Source organism: Gobius niger, assembly GCF_951799975.1.
Source record: "Gobius niger genome assembly, chromosome: 3".
NCBI lineage: Eukaryota > Metazoa > Chordata > Actinopteri > Gobiiformes > Gobiidae > Gobius > Gobius niger.
This window is the reverse complement of record NC_136854.1, coordinates 18,979,348-19,007,313: the sequence shown is the minus strand read 5'-3', so window position 1 is coordinate 19,007,313 and position 27,966 is coordinate 18,979,348. Positions and strand designations below refer to the sequence as shown.

The following is a 27,966-nucleotide window of genomic DNA, read 5'->3' as shown; positions in this document are numbered from 1 at the left end:
ATCACCCACCTGTCTCGGCTCCGTCGAGAGGGAAAAGCAGCATTGCAGCCGGCCACAGTGCACACGTGCATCTCTTTGAGGTGCACGTTCTTGTAGTGCAGTTTCATGCTATAGGAGCTCTTGAAGCTTTTCTTACACACGTAACAAATTTTGGGGTCAGGGCTTGAACATGGATCTTCATCCGGTGATCGAGATGTGGGAAATTTGGGTGGGCTCGCACCATACCCCATTGAAGAGATGAAGCTCTCGTGCAGGGCAGCCATACTCGCCGCTGCAGCAGCAGCTGCTGCCATGCCTCCATTGTAGAGTCCATACTGTCCCATACAGAACATGTCATACGTGGGGTCGCTCAGCTCCTCCTTAATCTTGATTGGGGGCTGATGTGGAGATGGGGATGAATGTCCCTTGCCTTCAGTTTCCTTTAACTGTCCATCTTCACCAGCCTCATCATCCATGTCTTTGTCTAGGCCCCTTCCTGCCCTGTGTTTGTGCTGGTCATCCACATCCATCATGTCGTCCCGATAGAACATTTTAGAGTCTGAGTTTTCAGATTCATTTTCAAAGTCTCTCTCTGGATCCTGGTCCTCTGAGGTGAAACTGTCCATACAGCGCAGTTCTCCTGTGCTCCGAAGGTCATTAGGTCCTCTGTCACTGCCCTCCCGACACTCATCCTCACCCCTTAGCATTCCTCTGAGGGCCAGGCCAGGACTCATCTCATCCTGAGAGGGAGATTGCTGTCCACTGCCACCACTGTGGTTACCTGTACTGCTGCTGTTGCAGTTTCCATTCATTTTGACGCTGTTATGAAGATGTGAGGATGGGTGGTGATGGTGATTATGAAGGTTATCTTCATCCTCATCTTTGTCTTCGTAGTCATCTGCTACATCAATTATTTCCTTCTCAATCTTCACAGGCATACTTGATTTGCGGGGTTTCTTTTTGGGCATGGGATCACTGTGGCCTGTTGTGATGTCATGGTTGGCACTGGGGGTAGGCAAGCGGTGAGAGAGGGGTCCTGCTTCTGACATATGGATATTATTGTGTGAAGCAGCCGCTGCTGCTGCCGCCAGGATCTGCTGTTGTTGGTCCATAAGGGTGGTGCTGTTGGTGGTGGTTGGCAGGATGGGACTGGTGGGCAGTGACACAGGGGGGCTGACAAGATCTGCCGGGGACAGTAATGTGCGGTAGAAAGGTGGCACAGGTTGAACTGGCTGTACTGACTTCAGCGAGGGGAACATCAGAGGACTTTGGAGCGGTGACTGGAGGAGAGGGTCCACTGGTGGTGTGTTGAAACCCAGAGGTGGTCTTCCAGGGCTGGTCAGAGAGAAGCCACCATTTTTGCTGCTTGAGATGACCGGAGTACCAGAGGTACCACGGATAAGGTCTTTGTCGCGGTTGTTGCGCAGCATGGGCATGTGTAACCGAGGATTAGGATTGGCACTGTGACGATTGCGGCTACGAAGAGAGCTAAACACCATGTTACAGCCCTCAATAGTGCAACGGTGTTTAATCTTTAAGTGTACAGCATTGTAGTGTATTTTTAGAGTGCCTTTATCATAGAAAGTTTTGCCACAGGAGTTGCAACAAACTCGACCTTTCCGAGATGTAGATCCCATCCGGCGCATGCGGTGCATTTTGGAGGAAAAGGAAGCATGTGACATAGATTTACACGGCTCATCTTTTGCAAAGTGATGATGAACCTGGGGGTCTGTCAGGCTGCTGGGCTGTTGAGTCTGACTTTGTGACTGAGGTTGGCCGGATTGTGGCTGTGGTGTTGACTGTGACTGTATCTGTGATTGCTGAGAGGGTGTAGGAGAGATGGGCGATGCTCTGTTACTGGGCTCTGTCTTGGGTTCGATGTTATTTAAGGGTCCAAGACCTCCTCGACTCGGACTCTGGCCTGTGCGAAAAGGAGACAAAGACACTTCAGACTCACTTGTCTCCACTTGCTCTCCCTGGTTAGGGAGGGTGGGCTCCCGCAGTCGGAGAGAAGACTGCTCCATTGGCAGGCCATTGGGGGGTAAACCGAGCATAGGTGCAGAGACCGGATTGATATACTGAAAGGGCAGGAGGAAGGCAAGGCTGTTGGGGATGTTTTCGAAATGATGAATGCTGGACGGGCTACTGGTTTCCATATGTGTCAGGAGCCCAGGGCTGCGGGTTCTGTTGTTGCTTTCAATGAATGTCCTAATCCCAGAGTCTGTCTTGGAGGAGGGAACTGTAACGGCCTGACCTTCCTTCTCCTGAATGGCCATCAGTTCAACAATGGACTTGGTCTCTCCAAAGCGCAGGAACTGCTGTAGGGTGATGATCTCTTCTTCCCGGGACATGATGGTCCAGCGGTCCAGGACCTTGCCCGCAGCATCCTAAAGAGCCCAGAAGAGACAAGAGGGAAGACAAAAATACAAAACATTATTGATTGTGCATAATCAGAGTGGTCAAAAGAGAACATAGAGCAGGGGTTAGTTTGTAAGGGCAAGCTTTTCAGCTCATGAAATTCAAAGGCCCCTGAAGCGACAAGCAATTCACAGTGGATCGTCAAAAGCCTCACTATGCGGTGTCCCTTTTTCAACAAGCAGTTCCTGTTTTTTTTTTTCTTCTACTAAATAAAGACTTACGGGGTAATCAGATACAGTTCAACAATACTGAAATATGAATCTGTGACATGTGCTTTTTAAAGTGTGTGAACTCTTATTGGGACTCCCTCTGATCAAAAAGGGGACCTGAGGCTGTTTACGGATTGTGTGAGCCAAACAAAAAATGGCTTAGACTTAATAAAATCCTTAATTAATGACATTAATGACACCTTCCTGCATTCATTACTTTATCTCTACATCCACCGGCACTGAAACCCTGCAGGGTGAATGTGACTTTCCGCTTTCCTGATAGTGACTTTTTAAGTGTAATATTTCAATGCATTATTGTTGGAAGATTCAGAATTGTTGTGCAAATAGGATACAAGACAAGGTATCAAACGCTGTGCACAAGCAAAACAAGGATGAAAAAAAAATCCTGCTAATTTTCCCATGGGATGAATTGCAAGTGACAACAGTGACTAAAGTCAGCTGTGACAATTAGTGACAATAAAATGTTAACATTTGATATGTGCTCCTCGCTTCTGGCATCTATAAAAAATAAATGGCAGCTCTAGTGAGTAAAAAGCAGTAAAAACCAACATCACAAAGCACAAAGGGCCTGTAAGGAGAAAACACAAGATAAATGTTTAAAGAGAGAGAGAGAGAGAGAGAGAGAGAGCAATAGAACAGGAGAGGCACAGAGGAAGAGGAGCAGAAAAACACAAAATAAAAGTGTGAGTGGTTTCATATCATGCCCTCAGATATACTGGAGAAATAGACTCTTCTGAGACCAAACATCAATAGTCACTGGGGTATTTGTTGTTAAATATACATTAAAAAACATTTTACACTTTCATTCTGTGTGCACTGTGGAGTTTAGCCCGGAGGTATGACTTTAAATTCTAGCCTGGGCACTATTATTTCACACTGCGGGGCCATCTGGGCATTAGTACTTCCATTTGATTTAATTGAAATAAAAAATAAAGGCAAATTAGAAAGTGAATCTTTAAATATCTTACATGTTTCAACTGAAGCGGGCATGAAAGTAGAGCAGTCAAAACAAATCCATTAGTTACATGTGTCTTGTAAGTTTACTCGACAGATCTTCAGGACAACTAAAGATAGTGAATGCAGACTCTGTTACAGTACCTTTATCATAAAAAGACTTTTAATAAAATGATTGGAGCTTATGAGCAGTGAAGTCCAGTGAAACAAAGCACATGCCTTCACACAAATGGCTGATGATGAGCATAATTGTCCTAAATTACCTATCCAGATTTTTTTATTATTATTATTATTATTAGTGAACTGCCGAGCCTAATTTTTATTTTACTTTACTCTTACAAATAAAGGTAAAACATAAACAAAAACAACTACATTTAAAATGCTAGTTTCAGCATAGCTAGCCTGCGGTCAGGAGTTAAATAAAGCTAAACAAAGAGGTTGTGATCTGGACTCCGTCTTGCAAGAGCATATTTGTTATTCATTGGTCAATTGAATTTTGGGTTGAGTGTTCTTTTCAATCACAGAGTCAACACTCTCAAGCCCTTTAATAATCTTTTTGCAATATGCTAATACACTCACTTCCAGCCGGTTTGCTATATCCGTTACAAAGTATAGTGTGTAAATCAGATAAACAAAGAATGATTTAATGGCAGCATGTTGACACATATTTTGAGACAACACAGTTGTGGTGCATCTCCCAGTCCACTCCCCTGCATTAGCCCCTGTGATTGTGAGAGAGAAACAAATATGCCATTAGAACCACTTTTACAAGTAGGCACTCATCCTCCAATTAGCTTAATGTGGCCCTCTTTGGCTTATATTTTCCAGGCGTGCCCCACCTCTTCTTGTACACTCCTTTCAATAAAGTCTCATTAATCTAGGCCTCCCCCATCTCCCCCAGTGCTATGACATATTAGTCTGTCATTATGCATCCAAGAGTCCCTTAAACAATAGCGCAAAGCCTGTGTTTGCCAGGTTAATGACTATTAGCCAATAATTACAGCTGAGAGACGAGGGGGTACCCACTTTATCTGGTGGACAGCTTGCCGCTGTTAGTTTGTTTTATCTGCCTGCCTTCATGTCTTCCAGAATTACTCCGGCCATGACTGTATTTATTCATCACGCTGCCACTGCAGTGCATTCTTAATTCATTGCCATCTCTAATACTGCACTGCTGGGTCTGCTGCTGTGGGTGTGGAGCGGGGCATCTACATTGCAAATTGCTGACAATGAGGATGAGCAAATGATGGCCTTGTCATGGGCCAGGGCACCACTGTCAGTTAAAACAAATCAGGTAATTATGCAATTAGCAGGTTATGCGTAAAGCTCTATTAAAAGCCTGCCTGTGTAGCTGAGGAGGTCGCTCAGTGTGCAAAGGGATTAACAGTTTAACATGTACAAATGCTCTCTCCTGTAATCATCACCTATCATTTTCAGGCACTGCAGTCTGTCTGGGAAGCTACACTGTGATATACAATCACAGTGTACGAGGCACAAAGCTACAAAAGACGAATGTTTGCAACCTCTGACCAGGTCTTTAGAAGATGGAAAATGGATCCCCTGACCCTCATCAAGACTGTCACATAACACATCATCCTACATCATGTTCACATGGAAAATGACAACCACCATGCTCTGTCTGTGTGGGATGGCCCCTGTGTGGCACATTTACATAAACACTACTGGGACAATATCATTTGCCGAAGAAACTATCACTTCTCACAATGGCAGAGTCAGCCATGGGAACCACATTGATTCACCAATCACCTTGCTGCGAATGCGATCTACACCAAGCCTCAGAGGATTCCCCATTGATCTCTCTCCCTGCTTTCAGATCCCATTCCTCAAAAAAGGCTCTATCCCTATGTTTGCCACTTCAAGGGAGGTTAAGCAGAAGTTCCTTGTGATCTGAGAAGGTCTTGAACCTTTGGCACTATCTTTTCCATATTCTGTTTTGCTCTGCACCCCGGCCCGGCGATATGAATAATGCAGAAGATCTAGTGGCGAGAGGTGCCATGGGGGATGGGGTTCATGCAAAGCCCATTGCCTGGAGCCATCACATCAGAGGCCAAGGGCTCCCAAGGCACAAGCTGCGCCCCCACTGGCTTTGCAGTGGCAGGGCAAAGGTCGTGTGTGAACAACCAGAACTGCTGCTTCCCCTGTGATGGACCACAGGGAAATCAGTAGCCTCTGTCCAGACGTGGGTGGAGGACATTTGTAAGCATCATAGAGGTTGAAATTTGCACTCTGATCTTTGGAAATTCTAGATGCAAGCTGTGCGCATCAAAGGAGTCTGCTACTTTTGGTTGTGACCTAACTTGTTGAGCAAAGTTTATCGGAACTTTTTTCAAATGCTGTACAAACACTTGTTGATACGTGCATAGAAAAATAAAAGAACATCTGAACATTAATTATAAATGCAACATAGACCAGCCGTTACATATAATTGTTAGAAACAAGAGGATCCTGCTTTAAAGGGCTCCTCTCTCCATATTGGTTTAAACCCTCTGACCTTCCAGCATCACCACCTTCTTTTGTTTTACAGCTGTCCTTCTGCCTCTCTTAAAAGTGAAGAGGACAGTGTTTTGGCCACAGCCCAGTGGACGTGCAGATGGGACAGCACATGGAAACCATTTCAGGCCGTGTTGCGCCGCGGAGCGAATTGAACCTGCACCTTTGACGAACAGCATCGCAGCACTAACATGTGAACAACGCCTGGGCTGATGCATCGATTCCCCGTCTCTCTGCACAAAGCGTACACAATAATGCCGAAGAGCCTCAGCCAGCTGTGCTAAAGAAACCATGGTCAATGTGTAAAACTCAGCGGAGCCAGTACGCAGCCAGGGGGGGCGCCTCGGAGAAGATGGTTCACATTAATTGAGGATGATTCGTGTGATATGCCTGGTGTGGATACAGCAGCCAGGTCTGTCGTGCAGGGGCCTGGCAGACAGATGTGGGGGCCGCTACGCTTCCTCCAGGGCCAATGGAGAGCAGTGAGGCGGTGGAGGAATGGTCTGTCCGCCTTGTGTGTGTTGGTAGAGCTGACTAAAGAGGGTCAGACAAACCTGCATATCTCGCATCTCCTTTGTCTTCATTACTGTTTTGGCAGGGACCTAGTGCCATTAGCATATGTTCAAAATTTGCCTATAGCCAAACCCTGACAGTAGACATTTTTGTTTTGTTAAAAGACCTATATATGAAATAGGGGGCGTATATTGTTAGTTGTGGTCTCAACTCATTCCTGACGTTCCTAACGCATTTCTAACATGCCAATTCTTCGAGGGCTGTGTTCCAAGCTTTCACTACTTTCAGGAAGCAATACTCTCACAATGCAGCTAACAACAACAACAACCAGCCTGTTAGATAAAAAAAAAATTATGTATAATTAGATGCTTTATAATTGTGCACGGCGCACAAATTATTTGTTTTACAAGATACTGACGGGCAAAACATGTTTCCTTCCACTGCGAGAAAAAGGATCAAGTCGAGAGCCCCAACTCAAAGCCACACAGTTATAAAACTAAAAAGATGAACAAACATGCCATGTGGTGACATCACACAGTATGGCTTTAGCTTTGGAACAAATTGTGGTGCAAATTACACACAAGATGCCCCTCTTGACATGACCTTCTCCATTTATGCTGCAGAACTGACAGCATTACACGGTGGAAGTTAAAAAAATATCTCTAATAACACATACACGGTCCTTTTTCCCCATTCTGTAGGCTGAAATGCATAAAAGCCATATGACCACAAGCTCTACACGATGTTATGATGTGACAGGAAAAAAAAGCAGGCATAAAATATAACATTCATGGCCAATCAAAGACCCCACACTTTGTCACCGTGTTAAAGGAAAACAGACTTGAAAGGATAATGGATTGCTGTAAAGACAAACCTCCCCGAGTCATTTTGTTTTCGGGGGAACAGATAAAGGTGTCTGTAACATGCAGACACACTGCATTAGAAGCTTTCTCCTGCGCTCTCGCTGTGGACCGCGCAGGAGGAAAGAGAATAAGCTAATGGACTCTTTACTTAATGTGATCAGAGCCATTATTGACATGCTGCCAGGAAGATGCAAGACCATTAACTCGATCCTCTCTCGCTGGTACCTTCCCTCCACCACTTTTTTTTTATTCTGACATGCCTGCACCGCCTCACAGTATAACGCAATGGAGGGTCTGGGCACCCCAAAGTGGCTCTGTTGGGACGTTAAGGAAGCAGCTTCTATCAAAAGACATCGGGCCTTAATTAATTCATATTATTATTATTTTTTGTTTGGGCATTTTTGGACACTTCAAAGATAAAGAAAATGGAGTAATGGGTATACCTTATGTAGTGTTATGGAAGACGGCAATAATTAGCGATAACATTTGACTCTATATGACTTCCTCGGTAGAATGGGTCCTTGGCATGTAACTTTGGTCCGTCCATCTTTAGCACAGACGATTCCAATGAGTCTGCAGTATAATTTACACCAGCCTCAGCCTGTGTGCCAGATCATATCAACCCCAGCGGATCATCGGTGCATGCTTCCATTGGCCTGGAGGATGTCTATGTTTACGCGCGCGTGCCATGGTGTGTGTTTGTATATGCGTGATCATCATGAGGGTAGTACAGGAAGTGGTGCGCACAGGTCTCGCGGGGCGCCCGTCCAAGTCCCTGGGCCTGTCTACTGTCATACGTTCCTGTGTGGTGATTAGTTACTGCAAAAATAAACATCAGTTACCATCTGCTGCAGCCTCTCCTCTACTGTAACCTATCCGCACTCAAACGCTCTGGACCATCACGGCGCAAAGAATTGAGAACAATAACAAGAGGGAAAAATATAATTCAGACTTTCTTGCTTTGGAAGTTGTTGTTTTTTTTTTTTTAGTTTTCCAAAATGTCTGGCTTGAAGAGGACATCATACTTTAACTTCTACTATACATTCAGATACAATCAGATATAACTGAAATATAACTGAAAAAAACAAATATATCCTTTTATATGCAAAAAGAAAAGTTAGTGCACTGGTGGATAAAAAACAGAAATGGTTACCAGCATGTCATGCGAGATCATCGAGGCCACGCAGAGCCACCAGATGTTCGAACCATCCTAGGCACATCTGGTCCTCCACACACATTTTACACCACTTCTTTTTAAATTTTCATTGTTCCTCGCGGCCCACTAAACTCGATGTCCCCCCTCGCGGCCTACAAATATTTATTCTACTTCATTCACTGTAAAACTCGAAATGCCATTGGTTCCCCTCAATGTAAGGAACCCTTAGAAATGGAAGCTGTCATTCTCATATAGCGGTGGGGCCACGGAGAGCCATTCGGACCTTAATGGCTTCATTGTTCCTTTTATTGTTAGAAGGGGTGTGTAACGTACAGGTTTTCGAATTGGGGAGAGCGACGTGACGAGAGGGCTGTCATCTCCCACTAACTCTCAGTGCAAGTTCCTTTAATAAATGTCAACTCCAGGACCTGCAGCGGCAAATCCCTGGCAGGACGGATGGCCGCGTCAGCGAGACCGCGCGCCACAACAATGTCTGGGGTCGGCTCAGGTGACGTGGGTGGGAAGTGAATGTGACCGTGAGCTACAAAATCTCCCATTTTCTTTGCTTTGGTCATTTACCTCATCTTTCCTTTGAGACTGATCGCTTGAATTTGAACAACAACTTTTGACAACTTTGATCGTAAGCTGTTTGGACTCATTAACTCATCATTCTTTGAAAATTCAATGGTTTGCACAACAAAAAATGGCAACGTTTTGTCTCAAGCATTTTCCAATCCTCTCCTTCTGAACAGGCTTGGGACTGGCACACAACAAACCCACAATGGAAGCTTTTAATACAAAAATGTTCTGTTTGCGTAGAGATCTTACCCTTTCAATAACTCTTGACTTTGCAAATTGAACAGTTTGTAAGTTTGCCCTTATTTAGTCCTTTACGTGTAATGTAATCTTCCCATGTTTGTGTCTGGCTTGGTCTAACAGTGCTGTGTGATGCTATTGATCCCTATAGCCTTGTGGTCCGCAGGATTCTTGTCTGTAAACGCAATGAGCCGGAGCACCTTTACACTCCCCCTCTGCCCTCCGGAGCACTGCCTCCTAAACAGCCATCACAGAAACTCAATACGGGCAGACACAGGGCCTTAGTCCTCATCAGCTGTAGCTGCAGTGCCCTACGATGTCCCACAGGGCTGCAGCTAAGTCAATTTAGCGCAAACCTATAGCATCTCACCTCCCAGACCTGTTGCCCGCCTAATATGTCGCGCTAATATGTCTCTCCATATGAATTACAAGGCTGTGAGAGGTATCCAGATGCAATAAGTATGGATTGGCTAATGTTCGGGGTCCTGTCTGCGTCTTGTCGGGATGGAGGAGGAAAATTAGCCGTAGTAATAGCCTATAACAGGGGTGTCTGGCTGTGGCGTGGAGGTGAGATTGGGCCACGCAGCCTCCTGGGAATTCTTACGAGCTCGGGGAAATAAACTTTCCGTTCGACGGCCGAGGAAACGAGACAGCCAAAGAGAGATACCATCGAGAAAATGGTTAGCAAAGAAGCGTGCGGAATGGAAAGAGTGTGACGGGCCTAATGCCTTTTTTTTTTTCTTTTTTTACTATCGATCACACTGGGGGTGGGGTGGGGGGGGGGGGGGGCTAGAGGTGTCCAAGTTCAGGGGTCCCGGGACCTTTACATTGTTTTTCTGTATGTCTGAGTGGTTAATACGTGAACCCAATTGATTTGTATTGCACTAGCCGAGTTGCCCTCTGTGTAGGCCAAATCGCCTGACAGAGGGAGAGTGGGATGGGAGCATGGCACAGAGAGAAGAAGAAAACGAAAATGTGGGAGAAAAGGTTACAGAGTGGTCGGATGGGGGCGTAATTAGAAACCTTGCAACCACTAAACACTATTTATTGATCCGGGATAAATATCTTCCCCTTAGCCGATGGGCCTAGATGCTTTAATAATTCAGTCCGCACATAACTCTCGCCCAGAAGCCATTTGCATGCACCTGTATGTCTAACTTTGGATCCACTTGTGTTACTTTGTGCATCGGAGGGATCTTCAGCGCAAAAAAAACATTGATTGCAGTATTTCATAATTAATAACTGGTGAAGTGGGGAAAAAAAGGCTTTGTTCCATTTTGTATCCTGTATTGTAAGAAAGTTGAATTGGCTTGAAGACATAAAAGTTTCTTCCAATAATTGTGGCAAAGAACTGTTTTTTAAATGAGAATGATTAGTTAATATTGAGTCATACTCTGTGGGTATAGGGCTCCGAGTAACTATCGCACCTTTGAGACATTTTTAACCAGATTAAGGTTTAGAGAAATTCACGCCTCGAGGACCTCTTGGTGCCATGTCTTCGGGATGAAACATTTCACCTCCAGTGGCTTCGTTAGCAACCACCGATCTTTTACAAGCAGACTGAATATACTGTATGACGAGGGGTTCAACTTGTAATTGGTATCACCCATCTTTTTTTTGAAAAGCTACAATTGTTTTAAGAGAATTACGATCTGTGGTTCCAGCTACAAGTGAAAACCCTCCCTCATAGATCGGTATGTTTTCAGCCAGCTGCAAAATGTATGGTAGTTGCTGACGAAGCCTCTCGAAGGGGTGGGATTTGGAAATTAAACTAGCTTGTAAATTATGTTTATATAATTAAGAAAGACAAGTGCTCCTTCTCCCGTACACTTGAGACATTCACCATTTTTTTTATTTTTACGACATAATGTCACATGAGAAGGCGTGGACTTCTCTTATATAGACATGCACTATGGCCCACGTGTTGGCTTTTTTCCCCTTCTTCTTCTTCTTCTTTCTGTTAACACAAGCCCTCATTCACACAGGTGCTCAGAGGCCCTGCTTTTGCCACTGGCGTTCCTTGCAGGCAGATGTGGAGTGAGTGCCAGGGGCCTGCTGAGTGCCCCCAGCTCAGGGCCGGGCACCGCGCTCACACGCTTTGATGTGCATCTCCGTGTGCTCGCTGTAATCCTCTGACAGGCCCCTGGAAAAGTACAAGGAGCCCTCTGACAGTGGCTCAACTACAGGCAGACCAAGAGCAGTTAGTGTCCGCGTGGCCCAAGTGGACAGTGAAGGTTAAATAATGAGGTTCATGACTGCACTTTTTTCTTTTTTTTTTCTTATCTTACCCTTAATGGCAACTGGTCACCTCATGAAATATATGTGCACTGCCTTTGATATGACCTATGTAAGTATGTTAGCGAGTGTTAACAGGTGCTTAGATCTCTGACCTGCCCTCAAAATCATCTTGGGGGTGAAAGAAGATGTTCTGTAGCTCGATGGCCTGACGTGACCTTCCCTTCTTTTAAGGTTTTCTACGTTAAATTTGTAATACCCGTCGCCCTGTAACCAGAACCAGGGACTTCTTAATTCCACTGTAGTAGCACAACATCCACAACTACATAAAAAAATGTTTTGCCGTCTATTTGCATGTCGCCAAACCACAAAGTAAGGCTTCCTGGCATGGCGACATTAATTCTTTCGCTGTTACCTCATTTTCAGGACTGCGGTATCGCCATGTAAGGTCCTGTCCTAACCCCTTCTCTCGCACGACTCGCCCTTTGGCAATTCCAACAGCAGAACCGATTTGGCTGCGCGCTCCTTGCTACCTCCTTACTTTACATAATTGCACGTTACATTTCCCGCTCGATCCGAAGTGATGGAAAAAGCGTCTGTTGATCATTACATTTTTTTTGGCACTGTTTGCTTGTGTGTGTGTGTGTGAGGGAGGCAGCGCCACTAATATCGCCGTGTTATTAGCGCACGTGTATGTGTGTGTCTAAAACACCTTCGTAGCTCCAGTATGTGGCCTCTTGAGAAAAGGCCAGGGCAAATAAAAGGACATTAAGGATATGAATAAGCCGCGAGCCTAATGTGAGCTCTGCAACAATAAGCAACCAAACAATAGTAGACATTTCATCTTCTTATTGTCTAATCGCCCATCTGACTGCCAGCGTATTTCCCCTCTTAACCCTCGAGATACTTGCTAATGGCCCTCACAATGGAATTATTTACTAGCCGTGGCAGGGGGGCAAATGGGTCAAGTTGTGTGTTTGTGCACGTGCCGCCCAGAATGTGTGCGCCGGCCGGTGTAGTTCATAGTTAGAGTGAATGAAAAGGCAATGATGGAGTCAGTGAAGCACGCGGCGAGTGGAGTGAGTGGAGGAGCTGTGAGCGAGTGGTGCTTGCTAAAGTGAAAAATCATGCCACGGTGCAGTGGGGGCCCCCGCTAACGTCCGCTGGGAGAAGGGGACTACATCTACGCTGGCACTCAAGTGCTCTTAAATACTCCGTGTACAGTCTGAGCGCGCCCCCCGGCCTCTTGTACTCCTCGGTCCCCCTCTCTGTAGCGTCTCTCCCCAGGCCCGAGCAGGTACAAATGGCTCTTTGCTGTACAAGTCCCTCAACGTGTTTGTGTCTGTGCGTACTTGTCCTTAACAGCGTGTAAAACAAAAGGAGGGAAAAGGGAAAATGGGCTATGTCTTTATTCACAAATTGCTTCCAAGAGCACAAAGGCGCCGCGAATGGAGATGTCAAAGAGCTATTAGAAATGTCAGTGTTGTAAGAGCTTGCAAAGCTTTCTGTCACTAGACTTTAATTTACAGAGGAACTGGGAACTGTCATTGTCAAAGTGATTTAGCATAGGAGTTAGCTAATATGCTCGTACAGTATCTCCCAGATTTGCCAGGTCAGTTATCAAGACTATATCATTCAAAGAACCGAAACCGAGCTTATATCACAACCAAGGTGGGATTTGAAAAGGCACAAGATCTTCCACAAAATCACAGTGTTGGGAGAGGTCTGGCTTTATGATCGCTATATCCGTAACAACACGGTCTTTCAGAGAGTACAGCGTAATTATCTGTTTGACATGTCATATCACTTCTTCCTTAAAACACAGCTGAAACAAGCACTTTTGTCAATTTGTATTTTGCCTGGCCTAATTACCGGAGTCACATTGAGACGCATGCTGCTGTTTTGATCCCCTCATTGCAGAGGTGAGCTCGGCACAGATGAAGCCTGTCTGTGTCAGAGGGATCAACAGTGCTGCTAACTGTCACCTGCTGGGGTTAACCCCGCGGATGCCAACACGTTCATATTGTAGATGAAACACAATGGCAGACAGGCCTTTCATTCCCACACCTACTGTTAACGCTGCTCTTCTGTCAGTGCTATGTGTGTGTTTGGACTGGAGCGGCTGCATCGTAGACATATTTCCCCCCACTAATTAGCGGGAGGGCGGCCCGGGGGCAATCAGAGGCGAGGTTAATGAGAGGGGGGGCGGGCACGGGGCGCGACTACTATCCCGGTATCTAATACAGGCTTCTTATCACGCTGTCACCCTGAAGGGGCATCATCCTCACGGCTCCCGCATTGAAGTCGGGGGCCTGTGACATTTCACATGTGAGGAACAGAGTGAGAGATCCTGTCTCCGCACCCATCTTTGTCTCCTATTATCTGCCTCTCATGCCTCTGAGCCAGGCCCAGATGTGACAGCGTGTTTCTAGTTTTAGACTGAGCTGGTACAGGAGTGGGATGAAAGATGAGCGGAAAAGAAAGGAGCGTGGAAGTTGTCGCAGTGGTCATTCTTGGCATCTGACTGTCATGGTTTGACGGGGAAACATGTGCAGCTCCCCAAGTGTCGTTGGTGAGAGCGAGCGAGGAACGAAATCGAGCAAAACTGTTGTTCTAAAGGTGTTCTACATGATTGAAGGTGTCATTTTTTACTTGACAATTCACTTCATATTACACTCAACATTATGCGGTTGCATCTGGAACCAACACAGATAAAATGATATACTTTACTACTTACTTAACACACCAAAGTTATAAGAAATCTATTTTTTTTTTACTTTCGGACTAAAACCTATCTGCTCGTATGTCAGTATTTCTCTGGCAGCGCCTCTCGCCGCTTCACATGTCACGGCGTGGACATGACAAGGCCTTGACATGCTGCTGTGCGCTCGGTGTCCTGTTACTTGAGCAGACAGAGGAAATGGACCAGGCTGGTGGCTCATGTGGCTGTCACTCACACAGAGCACTGGGACTTAGGGGGGGGCAGGGGGGGTGGTAAAGGGGATCTTGCATTATTAAACAGAGTGCTACCATTAGCGACATTTATCCAGTAGAATGACTCGATCAAACCGTGGGACAGATACACATGTGAGGGTGGCATGGGGGCTTTGCTTGAGTTTAGAGGTGGGGAAAATAGTGGGATGTTTTCACGGCAATTCCGTTTAAACGCACAGGACTCCTTGAGTGCATTGCAAAAGCAGACACATACGTCGTACGTGAATAAAGACGGTATTATAAAGCGTTTTTTTTTTCTTTTATCTGTTTTGAAATCATAGACAAGTTGTTGTTGGCATTGCCATGACGGTAAATCTCCCTGAAAGCTGTTGAACGTGCTGTGAAGAATTAGGATGTCAGAAATACGTTGGAAAAGTTAGGAATGAGTTCGAACCACAACAGTTTAAAGTCAAAATAAATTTCAAACGTTCCCAAAGCATTTTTAACATCACAATTCTTCACATGGTTTTTGGATTTCAGGCAGCAACACTCTGCTCTAGTAATGTAAAAAAAGTAATGTAAAAACCTATAGTCAGCTAGTTCGCTGTTAATAAAAAGAGGCAGGTACACAGTTCCCAGTTTTGGAGCAGATATCTCGCCACATTTCTGCGCAGCCCGAAGTTTGGGTACAAATGTTGTCAATAAAAACACTACTTCAAAGACGAAGATGAAAAAGGACTTTTGCCTCTGATTCGGGTTTGTCACCATAGTCCACCGCTGCGCGCCTCCCCCCCCCCCCCCCCCCCCCCCCCCCCACCCCCTCTCCGCTCTCCTCCGCGGCTTGTTTTTGGATCTCTCACCCGTTAACAAAAGCGCTGGGGGGCTCGCGCAGATGTAAGAGGTAACAGCCATGCGCTCGCGAAGGAAAAAAAGATGAGCGGGGGAAGAAAAAAAAAAAGCAAAAAAAAAAAAAAATGGAGGATGAGAGAAAGGGGAACAGACGGGTAACGCTGCTCACAAGCATCACTTGTCAATTTACGGCGGCTGCTCCCTGAACCGCACCGTATAAATTTCAAGTGTGACATCCGTTTCTACTGCTTCCAAGCCGACGGCACTGGTCCCGGCAGATCTCCTCCCCAGACACATACTTGGAAACCTTAAGTACAGACATAGTGCCAGATGTAGCCGGCCTTTGCTTTAAAAAAAAAAAATCATTTCTTCAGGTTTTGAAATGTTGACTTTTTTTTTTCTGTTTTCGATTCGCAGTGGGAGCATTAGAATAGATGGGGTAATGTCTGTGATGTGGCCGCTGGCGCACATATGTGGACATTCGCGGGGCCTTGATACGGGACAGTAAATCATGGTTTTTTGCGATGCGTGTTTGAGTGGGCTGAGGAGAGAGCGCGGGCCAGAGAGCACGGAGGATGATGTGTATACGCGTATGAGATACAGAGCGCAGAGGAGAAAGCGCGGCTTGGCACGGAAACGCCTTTGAGTGATGGCACTGGTACCGCACGCCGACATGGCCTTTCTTTAATCTCTCCATCCCCCGGCATGAAAATGGAAGGAAGGAGCCGGGAGCAGAGGGGCGGCTGAGGGGACAAAAGCTGCAGCTCGACATTGGGTCTTATGCCAGATTGATTTTTACTTTGTACTACTTTTATTTTAAGGCGGACAGTAAAACTCACCTACGTGCTGACACACTCACTCCCATAGAAAGAACAGAGAAACTGATGAGTATTGCTTCACACCTGACATGACTCCTGTCCTGGCTGGGCTGGTGCCAGTACACCACTTGTTCACAGCCCTCTGAAGTCTTAATGTAGCTCGTAACAACACCTGACCTTTAACTGATCCATTTAGAGTTGCATAACGGCATAACACAGGTATTAGTTATAAGCATGTTGACACAGAAAAGGATGAGGACCTTTGCGCTTGATTTGGTTTTTGAAAAATACATAATTGCAATTTTTTGGGATGCTTTACTTTACAGCACAAAATAACATCACAATAGGATGGAAATAGCATATTTTGATGGATCAAATATATACTACGTTTCTTGGTATTGACAGCCTTGATGCAAGGTTAGATTGGTTTGCATAAGTAAGTATTATATAACATTTATTATATCAATTGTGTCCGTTCCTTGTAATTACCATCTTGCCATGCTATTGCCTTCTGTTCCATTTCTGTGCTGTAATGTAAGGTGCAGAATTTTGCAATTGCAAACATTTGCGATGCACTTTTTTTTCAGCCAATCATAGCGCAATGCAAACTTCACACATTAGGCTTATTTTTTCCACAAATTAATACTTTTATCGGCCAAATGGAATGTTACACAACAAAAAGGGAAAATGTCAGGTATATGGCCTTTAAAAGGATACTTCAGGATTTGTGACATAGGGCCTCATTTCCTAGTTATTCAGAGTGTTGTTAATTTCTGGAGATATATATATATATTTTTTTTTATTCATGCAATCCTTATATTTGAAGAGTTTAGCGATGCTAGGCTAGTGCTATGCTAGTGCATGTCTATGATAACTAGTAGCCTGCATTAAAAACAGTCTGACCGAAGCACAGTGCACCTGAGGCAAATCACTTAGAACACCAGACTACCCATATAAATGTATTTTGACTGAGTATTTTTTGAAATATAACCATTTTGCATTTAAAAGAACTTATATTTGAGGAGCATCAGCTTCCTGGTTGTAAGCTACACAGTGGCAGAGTGATCTGCTGGTTACCGGATCTACAGTGGTTTGTTTACCTGCGGATGGCATTACTACAAGTGGAATTCACAAAGGAGCTTTCTACAAATCATATATGGCAACGTTTGGAGGACCACCCAAGAGGTTTTTACTGCAGGCTACTAGTTACCATATACATGTGCTAGCATAGCACTAGCCTAGCACTGCCAAGCTCTTCAAAAATAAGGCCTGCCTGAATTAAAAAAAATATATATCTAAAGAAATCAACAACACTTTGGATACCTAGGAAATGAGGCCCTCTGTCAAAAATATCCCTTTAAGTTCACAGTTCATATTCAAAATGTGCATAAACATGAAATCATTACAGTATAATTGCAACCTTTTGATTATTTTAAGCCAAATTGTGATTTCACTGCAATGAATCTTGCATCACTTTGTAAGGTAATGGGGATTGCACGTGCAAACCTCCCATTTTATCCAGACATGGGACCAGCACAAATAACTCCCTCAAGAAATAATGACTTATTCACCTTGCTCTATTTTAATGACTTTTTTTTTGTCTCCAACTAAATCTCCCGAAAAAGACGTCGTCGCCAAGAAAGAATCTCCAAAGAAAACACCATCTCGGAGGAGTGCGGGTTGAGGTGCTTGCACTAATACAGGATTGCGTTATGAGTGCAACACCTGTTTCAACTTAAAAAACCGAGGAGGCCAGTAGCAAGATTAGAGAAACATGCCCATAAAGGGAGAAGCTTGTTGCGACTGAGCTCTGATAACAAGTGAAGAAAAAAAAAACACACTGTGTGCCGCATTTATTTCAAAGAGCTGAAGGAACTGATGTGGTCATAATGCGGAGGAATTCTCTGCACCGGTACACTGAGGCGCGCTGCTGTCACCCTGCCAGAGTAAAGTGCCTGAAAATGCTTATTTTTAGTTCACAAATCATGCGCGGCTGAAAAGAAACACATGATTCTTGTGTTGAGTACAAACCTATAAATAATAAGTGTTAATAAAGAGAGCGCCCAGTCGTTCATGTCACCACACGCTATGTTTTATAGACATTTGTGCGAAAGGGATTTAATGGTACACGCTAATAAACATCTAATGAGATTTCACAAGTTCTTTCTGAAGAGGCTGGAAGGGGTTTGACAAAGCTTCGAAACATGTTTTTTGGGACCTGACATGCAGTGAAATCGATGGGAGCAGAAAAAGCAGGGGTTCCTTTCCTGGGGGACTCTATCGCTGTGATGCTCGGGGTGCTGAGAAGTCTTGATCCAGGGCTGATCCTGCGTAGCCTACCTCTGTAATTAGGTTTGTCAGCTTGGCAAAGTGGGAAAACGCTTTGTACTGTGTCACCTCAGTGGGCTGGATTTTGTCAGGGATCAAGGTGGAGACAGCAGCTCATGCTAAAGCGGGGCCCGCTGCTCCGTGGAAGGTGTGATCCGATGCTCACGTGAGACTCCGCTCTGACAAAGCCATTGTCGGATTGTCAGGGCCCCCTTAGCACATTGTTCTGTCACTTCCATACAAGGTTATTGTTGAATATTGACATCTGTGTCTGTACACTGACAGCTGGTGACAAACAGCAGAGAGTTCAGAAGGGTTAACGCCTCAGTGGCAGGTAGAGCAATCACTGACAGAATAGCACTGACTAATGTACTGCTCCTCAGCCTGTTGCCTATACACACACACACAGCGCCACGCGACTGTGGTCTCTGTAATAGTGCGGTGCCTCCTGGGACCATCCACTGAGCAGTCTTATCTATGTTTACATGTGCTGTGGATCTTCATGCACTCCCGTCAGAGTGGCGGTGCACAGTGCCGGGTTTTCAGTACACACACGTGCGTAAGAACACAAGTATGTGTGCAGGGGAGGTGATGAGGCAGTGCCAGGCACCGGTGCTCCTCTGGCACTGAGCCGCAGATCCTCGGGATGAGAGAGAGAGGAGTCTGCCTGTAGCATCAGGGGAGAGAGAAGGAGAAGTTCCTCTCGTTCTCTTCAGTGTGTGCTTCCACTGTGTCTGCACTCACTGAGGGCAGTCACCTGTAGCAGCACATCGATCTTGCTTCTTCACAACGCCCTGCTGTCTTTGTTGATTACTGCCTTTGCCGCTCCACACACTCTGGCACGCCGGCTTCTAAGTTCAGATGATGGGAGAGTGCAGGTTTTGGGCTGGCTTTATAAATAGCACAATGAATACTGCATGCCCAAGCTTCCTTACGGCCATCGTTTTCTGGTGACTGGAGCGCTCGGGCCAGAGAGCAGCGTGCCAGTGACAGCAAGGCTCACTCGGTGGTCCTACTCACCATTTAATAAGACAGTCTTTAAAAGCACAGAGCCAAGCAAATACATGGTGCTGCCGGTAAAGATTTTTCCCTTACTTTTTACAAGAGCTCTTTTTTTGTGCAGCGGGCCCAGGGGCTGGCATCCACCACAGCTCAGTGCGGGTGTGTGTGCGTGTGCGTGTGTGTGTGTCTGCTAGCAATCCATTTATTATCCATTTATTACTACTATTAGTCCCCTTTTCTTTCTCGCTCTCAGCTCCCCTTTACCTCAGTGAAATTCTAATAAACAATCTGGCCCGCACCATGCTGAGCGGCCCTGTAATGGGCTCCTAATTAGCCACTCCAAACAGAGCGCGCGGCTGCTTCACGCCTCGTTTTCTGCACTCATCTGCGCAAAACTGGATGAATTGATTCCATTTGGCTGCCGCTTAATGCCCTGATTGTTTATTGGCATGTCTGGGAATAAAAACAAACAAACAGGCTTAAAAAAATAAATAAAAAATTGTCTTTAATCCGGGCAACGCATGCTAATACTAATGACCGTTCAGACGAGCACTGGAGCGGGCTGACTTTGAAGCATCCAAGGTCCTTCGGAGTGAGAGTCGCACTCCACTTCTCTTTTCCACCTCGAGCTCCTCGCGCCCTCTGACCAGCGCGCGCTCTGCTGTCGGAGGGAAGTCAAGCCAGACCAATTGGTGCAGGGTCCGCGGAGAAAGAATGAGTATGCGGAGGGAGGGGTAGTCATCGCCTCCTTATACCTGTCATCCTATACTTAATAAAGCCACTCAAGCACAACACGTCAGGGGGAGAGAGCCTCGGCAAAAGGTAGAAAAAGGTCAGCATGCAGGTACGGAGCGGGGAAGGTGTGAGCTGATTTTGGTTTAAGGAGCATTGGGCATTACGGAGAAGAGTTTGATTGCTTGGTGAACAGCTTGGAGTTAATTCTGCCCTGCACAAATAAACAAGCTCATCTCTGGATGAAATTTAGATTTGCTGCTTCGCTCATTTCTGGCAGTTAACATGAAGGGAGCAGAAAATTGCATTTAATCCGCATGCAGCGTTGTACTCGCGCTCAGCTTTTAGTTAGATGTTTCAATTTTCATAACCCGGAAGAAAGCGAGGACCAAATGAGCGCTCGTTTTTTTTATAGTTTCATCGTTTCAATATCTGCACTTATAGGAAAAGCACTGGCGGCTTGCAGTTTAATCACTTTTTTCTTTTTTTTTTGCAGAGAGCATCAGTTTACTGTAGTAGGTGGTCCTTCAAAGTGTCCAAAAATGCGCCCTCACAGACACAGTGGTCGCGGTCGTCGGATGCGGTCTGACCAAAAGGCCTAATGCTTTCAAATTGTGTTATGTTTTGAAGGGAGGGGAAGCCAGTGTTTGGGATGCAGCGGGTGCTCACACACTCTACAGGTGCAGGGCGGTTTCCCCAAAGTGATTTTTTTTGTCCTCCACCCATAAAGCTAAACCGAAATCCGGATCGATAACCGTGCCGCAATCCTTTTCGCCAAATGAGGAGGAGGAGTGGCCAGAAGACGGCGACAGAAAGGTGCCTTTACGATATATGTGTGTGTGTGAGGTCCCCGCCCGTGTCGTTTCTCTCTCTCCAGCTCACTTCCTCCGCTGACTTCCCCCCCTGCTACTTTATGACTGAGAGCCTCTCTGGCCCTTCTCCTCGGAACACACTGCAGTCTCTAAATGTTTCCACTTGTGGGCTGGAGTAACACACATTCACTCACACCACAGGGCACCTAGGCCAGGACTAACCAGCTCGCATACAAGCGCCACTGAATCATGAAAGTGACTGGATAAATCCTGATTTTTGTGGGTGAGTTTCCTGGTAAAGCTGAAGGTGTGATGGATTGGGGACCACCAACTTACAATAGTGCGGTGTTTCCTCTACGGGATAGTGTATGTTATGGTACACGTGCGAAAGTAGTGTTTGTGGCAAATTACTGAAAACTAAGAAGAAAATTAAGAATATGCCAACTCAAATTATTTAATGACCAAAACCACCCTTCCAGGAAACACAGCATCCCTCCATATGAAATAACACATTTGGCTTTGTAGTCACGACTCAATATAGTCCCTTTTGTTCGTGACACTCACTTATTTTTATCTACAAGCGGAACCCTCCCTTTTTCTTCGCACCGGTCCCAAATCACCACTTATACCACACTAATGATTTCCACCTCTCTCCCGAACAATCCTGCGCGACAATCAATGCGGCACTGGAATCTCTTCCCTTGCAGATCGATGGCGCGGGATGCTACTAGACAAACCAGTGCGCCCCGCTGGATCAACACCTTCCCACACTGTCATTAGTGTCGCTGACCTTGAAGTAAAATTCAATTTCCACTCCACAACAGAAGCCAGAAAACCCCCCTTCGGGAATGCCACTTCCAAATTCTGCCACCATTTCCGCCCCTCTCCTCCCCGACAGGATATTATAACTTATGAAAAAGGATGTTCGGAGCCAGGACGTGGAGGTAATTATAGCATGGCAGGCTTTGAAAGTTGAGGTAAATACAATTCTGGCTGGCATCTTCCCTGTTTCAATTAGGGCGCAGGGACGGGAGAAAAAGAGGGTCTCGAGGGGAGGGCTACACAGCTGCAGCCGGATGACCTGTTTTGGGGGGGGTAGAAAGAGAAACGCAAATGGGAGAAGAGCACATCGGGAGAAGGGCACCCCATTAACACAAGCCGAATATTCTGTTTTATTGTAATGACGACATGACTGGGAGCGTAAGGGGAATCCCACAGTGGAGTTTGCAGGTGGATAGAGGAGGTTTAGGGAGACCGAATTTTTCCATTAACAATAAAAGAGTTTAATGTTAAGATTTTAGTTGCTGGCTGAACTTATCCCTAACTTTTATAACCCATTCCTTCACGGGGATGAATTTAAAAGCACGTTTCATAGCAGCAAAAGTAACCTGGTAATGTTTGGTAATTTGCACCCACCGAGCTAATTGCTAGCATCAGTGCTACTTCCTCGTTTTTATTTAGGCTACGGTAAATACATTTTTGAGTAACTCAAAGCTTAATTTTCCGCACAAATGTCTGAAAACACACACTATAAGGGAGCGAACTGATAAAAAAAAAAAATAATAATAATAATGAAAAACTAGGTACAACCTCTAACTGTTATAATAGGCTAGAAAAAAAGTTGCTACACTAAATCATTCGGTAAGGCTATTAACACTGCTACAATTACCCTGATGATTATTTACAAAGTATTTCTGTCAATACTACTGCTGACTATTTGCACCTACTGCCACTACAACTTATACTGTCGTAACTACTGCTAAAACACTACAACATCTGCTGATATTGCCAGTACAATGCAAGCCATTGACAGTTTAGTCTGCCACTAGCCCACTATTGGGACATTAGTGCAATAGAAAATATGTAAAGTAAATAAAAATACATTAAAATCTTCTATAGAACTTAACCATATCTGCTGAAGAATGTGCAGCAGTGACGGCCATGGGAAGAGAAGCGAGCACGGCTTCAAACTACGGTGTGGGATCACGCTGTGGGATTGCCCGCGCCTCTTTGAAGTGCTCCTTATCGAGGGGGATACGGGAGGAGGGACCAAGGTGGCGTTGCTGCGCTTGATCGTGCTCCCCATGGGACGTCCCAGACCTGACCATGTATGTTAAAACATGTAATTTTCCCTCCTTCCCATGTTTGCCCCGCACAGCATGCTCTAACTCCCCAATCAGACACCATTAGGGACACACACACATCACTGCCATACGTACTGCCATCGAATATTCATGATCACTGTATTGGACCTTATACACTGAGCCGTCACAAGTTGAAAAAACATTCTGAAATATACATGTGACCACCAAGCATGTAATAGATGCATTAAAGGGAGTTCCAAATGTGCAGTAATGACTTGAACTGCCTCCAGAGAAGAGCTCGCACCATGCATTAGATCATTTATTACTTTCTATGATCTGCCCGCAATGATTTGGCACTTGAAGGTGAAATCATGTTTGTATAATTTCTTAGTAACACTGATCAGCTGAAGTATTTTTATGCACTGTAAATTAAATTGAACTTTTTCCTTAATACTGAAAACGATCGCTCGATATTTTTTTGCTTAAAAATACAAACTGTCCGACGCCTTGCTTCTACAGCTTGAATTCATTTCAGCTTGAGGATTCTTGAAATAGGGACGAGGTATTAAGGCCAAGGCACTTTTTGTGTAATGGCCGGTTGTGAGATCCGCATGCAGGGAATCGATCATTCATTCTTTTAAAAAAATGTCGAACTTTTAATCACGTCAAATAGGTTTCCAAGTGCCGTATGATTTCCTTAATGTGAATGATTACACTGAGCCCTGAAACCATGTCTATCTATTTTGCTGAGTTACACAGTCATGGCAGTGTTGAGGCTTATTCAACTGTTTGTTCAACGGTATCAGTGATTTTGTACGTCATTAATGAGTTACATCTCTTATCTGAAATCGCCATCTCCTTATCTTGTCTGTCGGGGAGGTGAGAGATTGAGAGTGTGTGGGGCGAGGGGGACACTGTTCGGACGGCTGGGGAGGACAGGCATATATGTGTGCGCGTCAGTTTGTTTTGGGGGGGGGCATCACCTTGATTCAGTACGCCGGCCCTCTTTGAAGTGCTCTGGAGCCCGGCGCGGCCAGCCCAGAGCCAACCGTAAGCCTTCCAGCGAAAAGCAAAGCCTGACCTCCCCGCCAAATCATAACCATATGAACGTAAGAATTTCCACCTTAGGAGAATGCTTTCTCTGCCGTCCATCTCCCAGGGTGAGGCATTAAGTAGTGATAACAGAAAACAGGTTGAGAGCGAAAGGGGAGGTGATGGAGGGTGGAGGAGGAGGAGGGGGAGGGCCGGGGTTACAAGTGTGCCGTACGGAGGAGATTGGAGAAGGGGGGATTGTGTCCAAAAATGTTGTTGCACGGAGCACGACTGCCTAAAATGGAAGTTTCTCAGGCGAGGATCAGGAGATAGGGCGACCTTCGCAGTTGACAGAGTGAGAGACAGAGTGGTGTAAGAGGCGAAGAAGAGACAGGAGAAATTGAAACGTGACTCTAACTCAATAAATACTTTTGTGCAGCGCTGCGGAGGAGCCAAGTGGTACCTCCTCCAAGGCCCCCTGACCCACCTGCGACTGACTGGGAATGGTTTCCTGTCTTACACTAACACTGTTGAGGGCTAATCCATGTAATTACATCTCCCATTCCATATGTGTAAGTACACATGTACACATTACACTCGCCAGTCCTTAAGAGCAGCCAGCCCTCCTGCAGACTTTTAACAGTTATATAAAACCTCTCTCTACCTCCTGTGTGAGAGGGTTGTTACCGATTAAATGCCCTGACAAAAAAGGGGGAATAAATGAGCAGCAGTTGCATTTGAAAATATTTGTCTTAAATACAAAGATGCCCCGAGCAGCTAGTTTTATCACATTTAACCAGTAGGTGGTGTCATGAGTAATGTTTTTGCAAAAGTTAAAAATAATCAGAGCACAAAAGTGTTTTGTGTTGGAAAAGATTATACAAAGCACTTTTACCAGTAGAGGGAGCACTTTAGCATCGAGAGAAGAAAATGTAAGAAAAACCTCATAATCAGCTCATAAAGAAGAATGACAAACTATATTTTTCTTCTGTTCATTTTTGATGTTGTCCGCTCACTAAGCCCCCTTCAGGTCGGACGACGTAATCCCCTCCTTGAATCTGACTCCGGAGCCCCTGTAGCTGCTTTAAATCGGCGCGGCTGGCCTGGGGGTCTGTTTGGGCAGACATGATTGTGGCTGCGTGCGTACAGCTAGCGTCTGATAGTTTGAATAAGCATTCCTCCAAGTGTGTGCACAATTAGGGTTAGGCTGTTGCGCATGTGTGTGTGTGTGTGCGTGTGTGTGTGTGCGGCGGTGGTGGGGGCCGTTAGCGGTTCCATCTGCGTCTCCTGGAAGCTGTGTGGAGTCAGGAAAACCGCATCTCATAAAAGCGGAGGCAGCCCAATGTTCTACAAGGACAGAACATTACTGAGAATGTCGCTCAGGAAAGGCCTGGGTTTGAGCCCATATGTTGGCTGCGAGGCTTCTCTCTCCTTTCCTCTCTCTCTCTCTCTCCCTCCCTCTCTCTCTCTCTTTCCACTCATTCTCGCTGTGCTTATTTTTCACTTGGTCAGGGATAAGAAAGAGGAAGACAAAATAGACAGTGCGGGAGACGGCAGCAGCGGCACAGACGCGGGGAAAGCCAAGCCAGCGCTGATAGCAATTCCATGTGTGCGTGTCGGACAGGGGAGTGAGCAGTGACAGGGCGCGGGACGGGGGCATGTGGTGTGTGATGGCGTCTGGAAACGAGCACGGGACAAAGGGCAGAGAGAGGGGGGAGACAGAGAATTTGGCGGGAGAAGAGCGTATACAGAGTCAAGGGCAACTAAAAAGTGTGCGTTGGATTACTGGAGATCTTGCACAGTGCTACATTAGAACGGCTACAGTTAGTTCTGCATAATGTGCGACACAAGTACTAATATTAAGCTGTGGGTTAGCAGAGTTCAAATTATAACTTAAAACGCACAATAATAACTCAAATCTAAGCCAGTTTACTATGTAGTATTGACATTGAGCCCATTTTCTGTGCTTTTGGGGCATGCGCCGAAATGAAGTCCTGCAAAGGGAGAATCATAAGCCTGGTCTGTTGTTGCAAATGAACTCTCTGAAAACACAAACAATCCCTGTTTCCCCACAACCTCCAGTAGTAAAGACAAAAACAACAACCCTAAATCTTGACGGAGGACGCATGAACGGTCCATTTTAGCATATTACTCTCCCTACAACAGAGACGGGGGGTCTAGAGAAACAGCCTATTTGTGTGTCTGATGGAATATAAGCGTGTGTATTGGCGTGTTGTGGTCAGGGATGAGAGAGTGTAGTCTGTCAGCCCTGTGTCCTGAGCTCTCTGGCCCATCACTGACGGCCCGGCACACTGACACCTGCCTGGCACACAGCAGAGCGGACACGTGCCAAAGGAGCACCTCCCGCTGCCCTCCCAACCGCCGGCCGGACAAAGGGATCACGGAGGGGGAAACATGTTTGATGCGGCGGGCGATGTCGAAATTGGGATATAATAGTGTATGGTCAAGATAAAATTCAAAACAGCAGCTTTCTCCACTCTCTAAATAATGACGTTTTGCCCTGTTTTGCGTTCCATTCAATTGTCTAGTCCGATGTCCATTTATATACCGCACTTTGGAAATGCTTTGTTGATTGAATGGACTGGAAATCATCTCAGAGTAGGCCAATACAATTATTATGTTTATTCCTACGATTAATCCTAACTGATAAAGAAAAGTTAAAGAAATAAAGCAATTCCTTGGACGTCTTTGTAACTCAAATCTATACGTCTTTACAAGTGGCCGTTTGAAAACCTGACATCTTGCATTACGCCAACACAAATCATCAGACAATGTCTCCTGGCGTCGCTAACAACAACAACACAAGAAAGACCTTATTATCTATCAACTACAATCCTATTCGATTCACCTTGTCTCTCATTTAGCCGAACGTAAGCAGCGACAGGATCCTGACGCAAAGCGCTATATACCCAGAGGCTCGGGGCGAGGAAAGATGATTGAATTTCACAGCTACTTACGGGCTAATAGGGCCGTACGACGACTACTTTACTGTCCTTAAGTGAACGCCCGCTCTGGTGCGGCCGCGGCCCCTTTGAAGCGCCCCTTCTGAAGGAGACGGGGGGAAGAGGATTTAGCCGGTAGCGTGACATGAGGCTGAGCGCTTGAGCAACCGTTTCTCCCACCAGCTGACTATTAGAACCAGCTGATCAAAACACACTCTATGGGAACTACAGAGAGGGGATGGTTACCCAACACAAGGCCTCACTGTGAGCTCGTCGGGACGGGGCCGGGGTCATGGCGTCACGTTTGGTCATGGGAAAGCCGTGCAGTGTTTGGTTGTTTCTTGTCCAATTTTCATCGATTGGTGAGCCTCTGAATTACATCTGAAAGGATCGTGAATGTATTTGAGAAATATAGAGTTGTTTTGTTTTTATGGCGTATTACTGCTTTCTCCTGAGAATTACAAGGCACTATCTTAAATTTCTGTTGTTGTTTTTGTTTTTCCTGGACCCATTTTAATACACTGTATGGAAATTTTGTCGACTTTGACGCATTTTTTAAAAGTTTTTATGAGCAAAAACATTTCCATTTCCTGGTCAAAACTTTAAACCTAAATACCTAACGATTCACACACAGATGAAACCTTATAATTCTAAGGGGACGATGTGTATGGCTTTAACCTCTTACCCCCCGTCCAGTTCGGCTTTACCCAAATCTAAAAGCTTCTCAACTGGAGAGC

At 45.5% G+C, this 27,966-nt stretch overlaps 1 protein-coding gene across 3 annotated transcripts in view; it reads right to left on the bottom strand.

Moving 5' to 3' along the window:
• The window catches only part of bnc2 (basonuclin zinc finger protein 2), a 96,909-nt gene that overhangs the window by 7,722 nt on the left and 61,221 nt on the right, over positions 1-27,966 (bottom strand). For all 3 annotated transcript variants that reach the window (XM_079553829.1, XM_079553827.1, XM_079553828.1), the window contains one exon: positions 10-2,366. In XM_079553829.1, the coding sequence (XP_079409955.1) occupies positions 10-2,366 (2,357 nt within the window). The remainder of the gene's footprint in view (positions 1-9; positions 2,367-27,966) is intronic.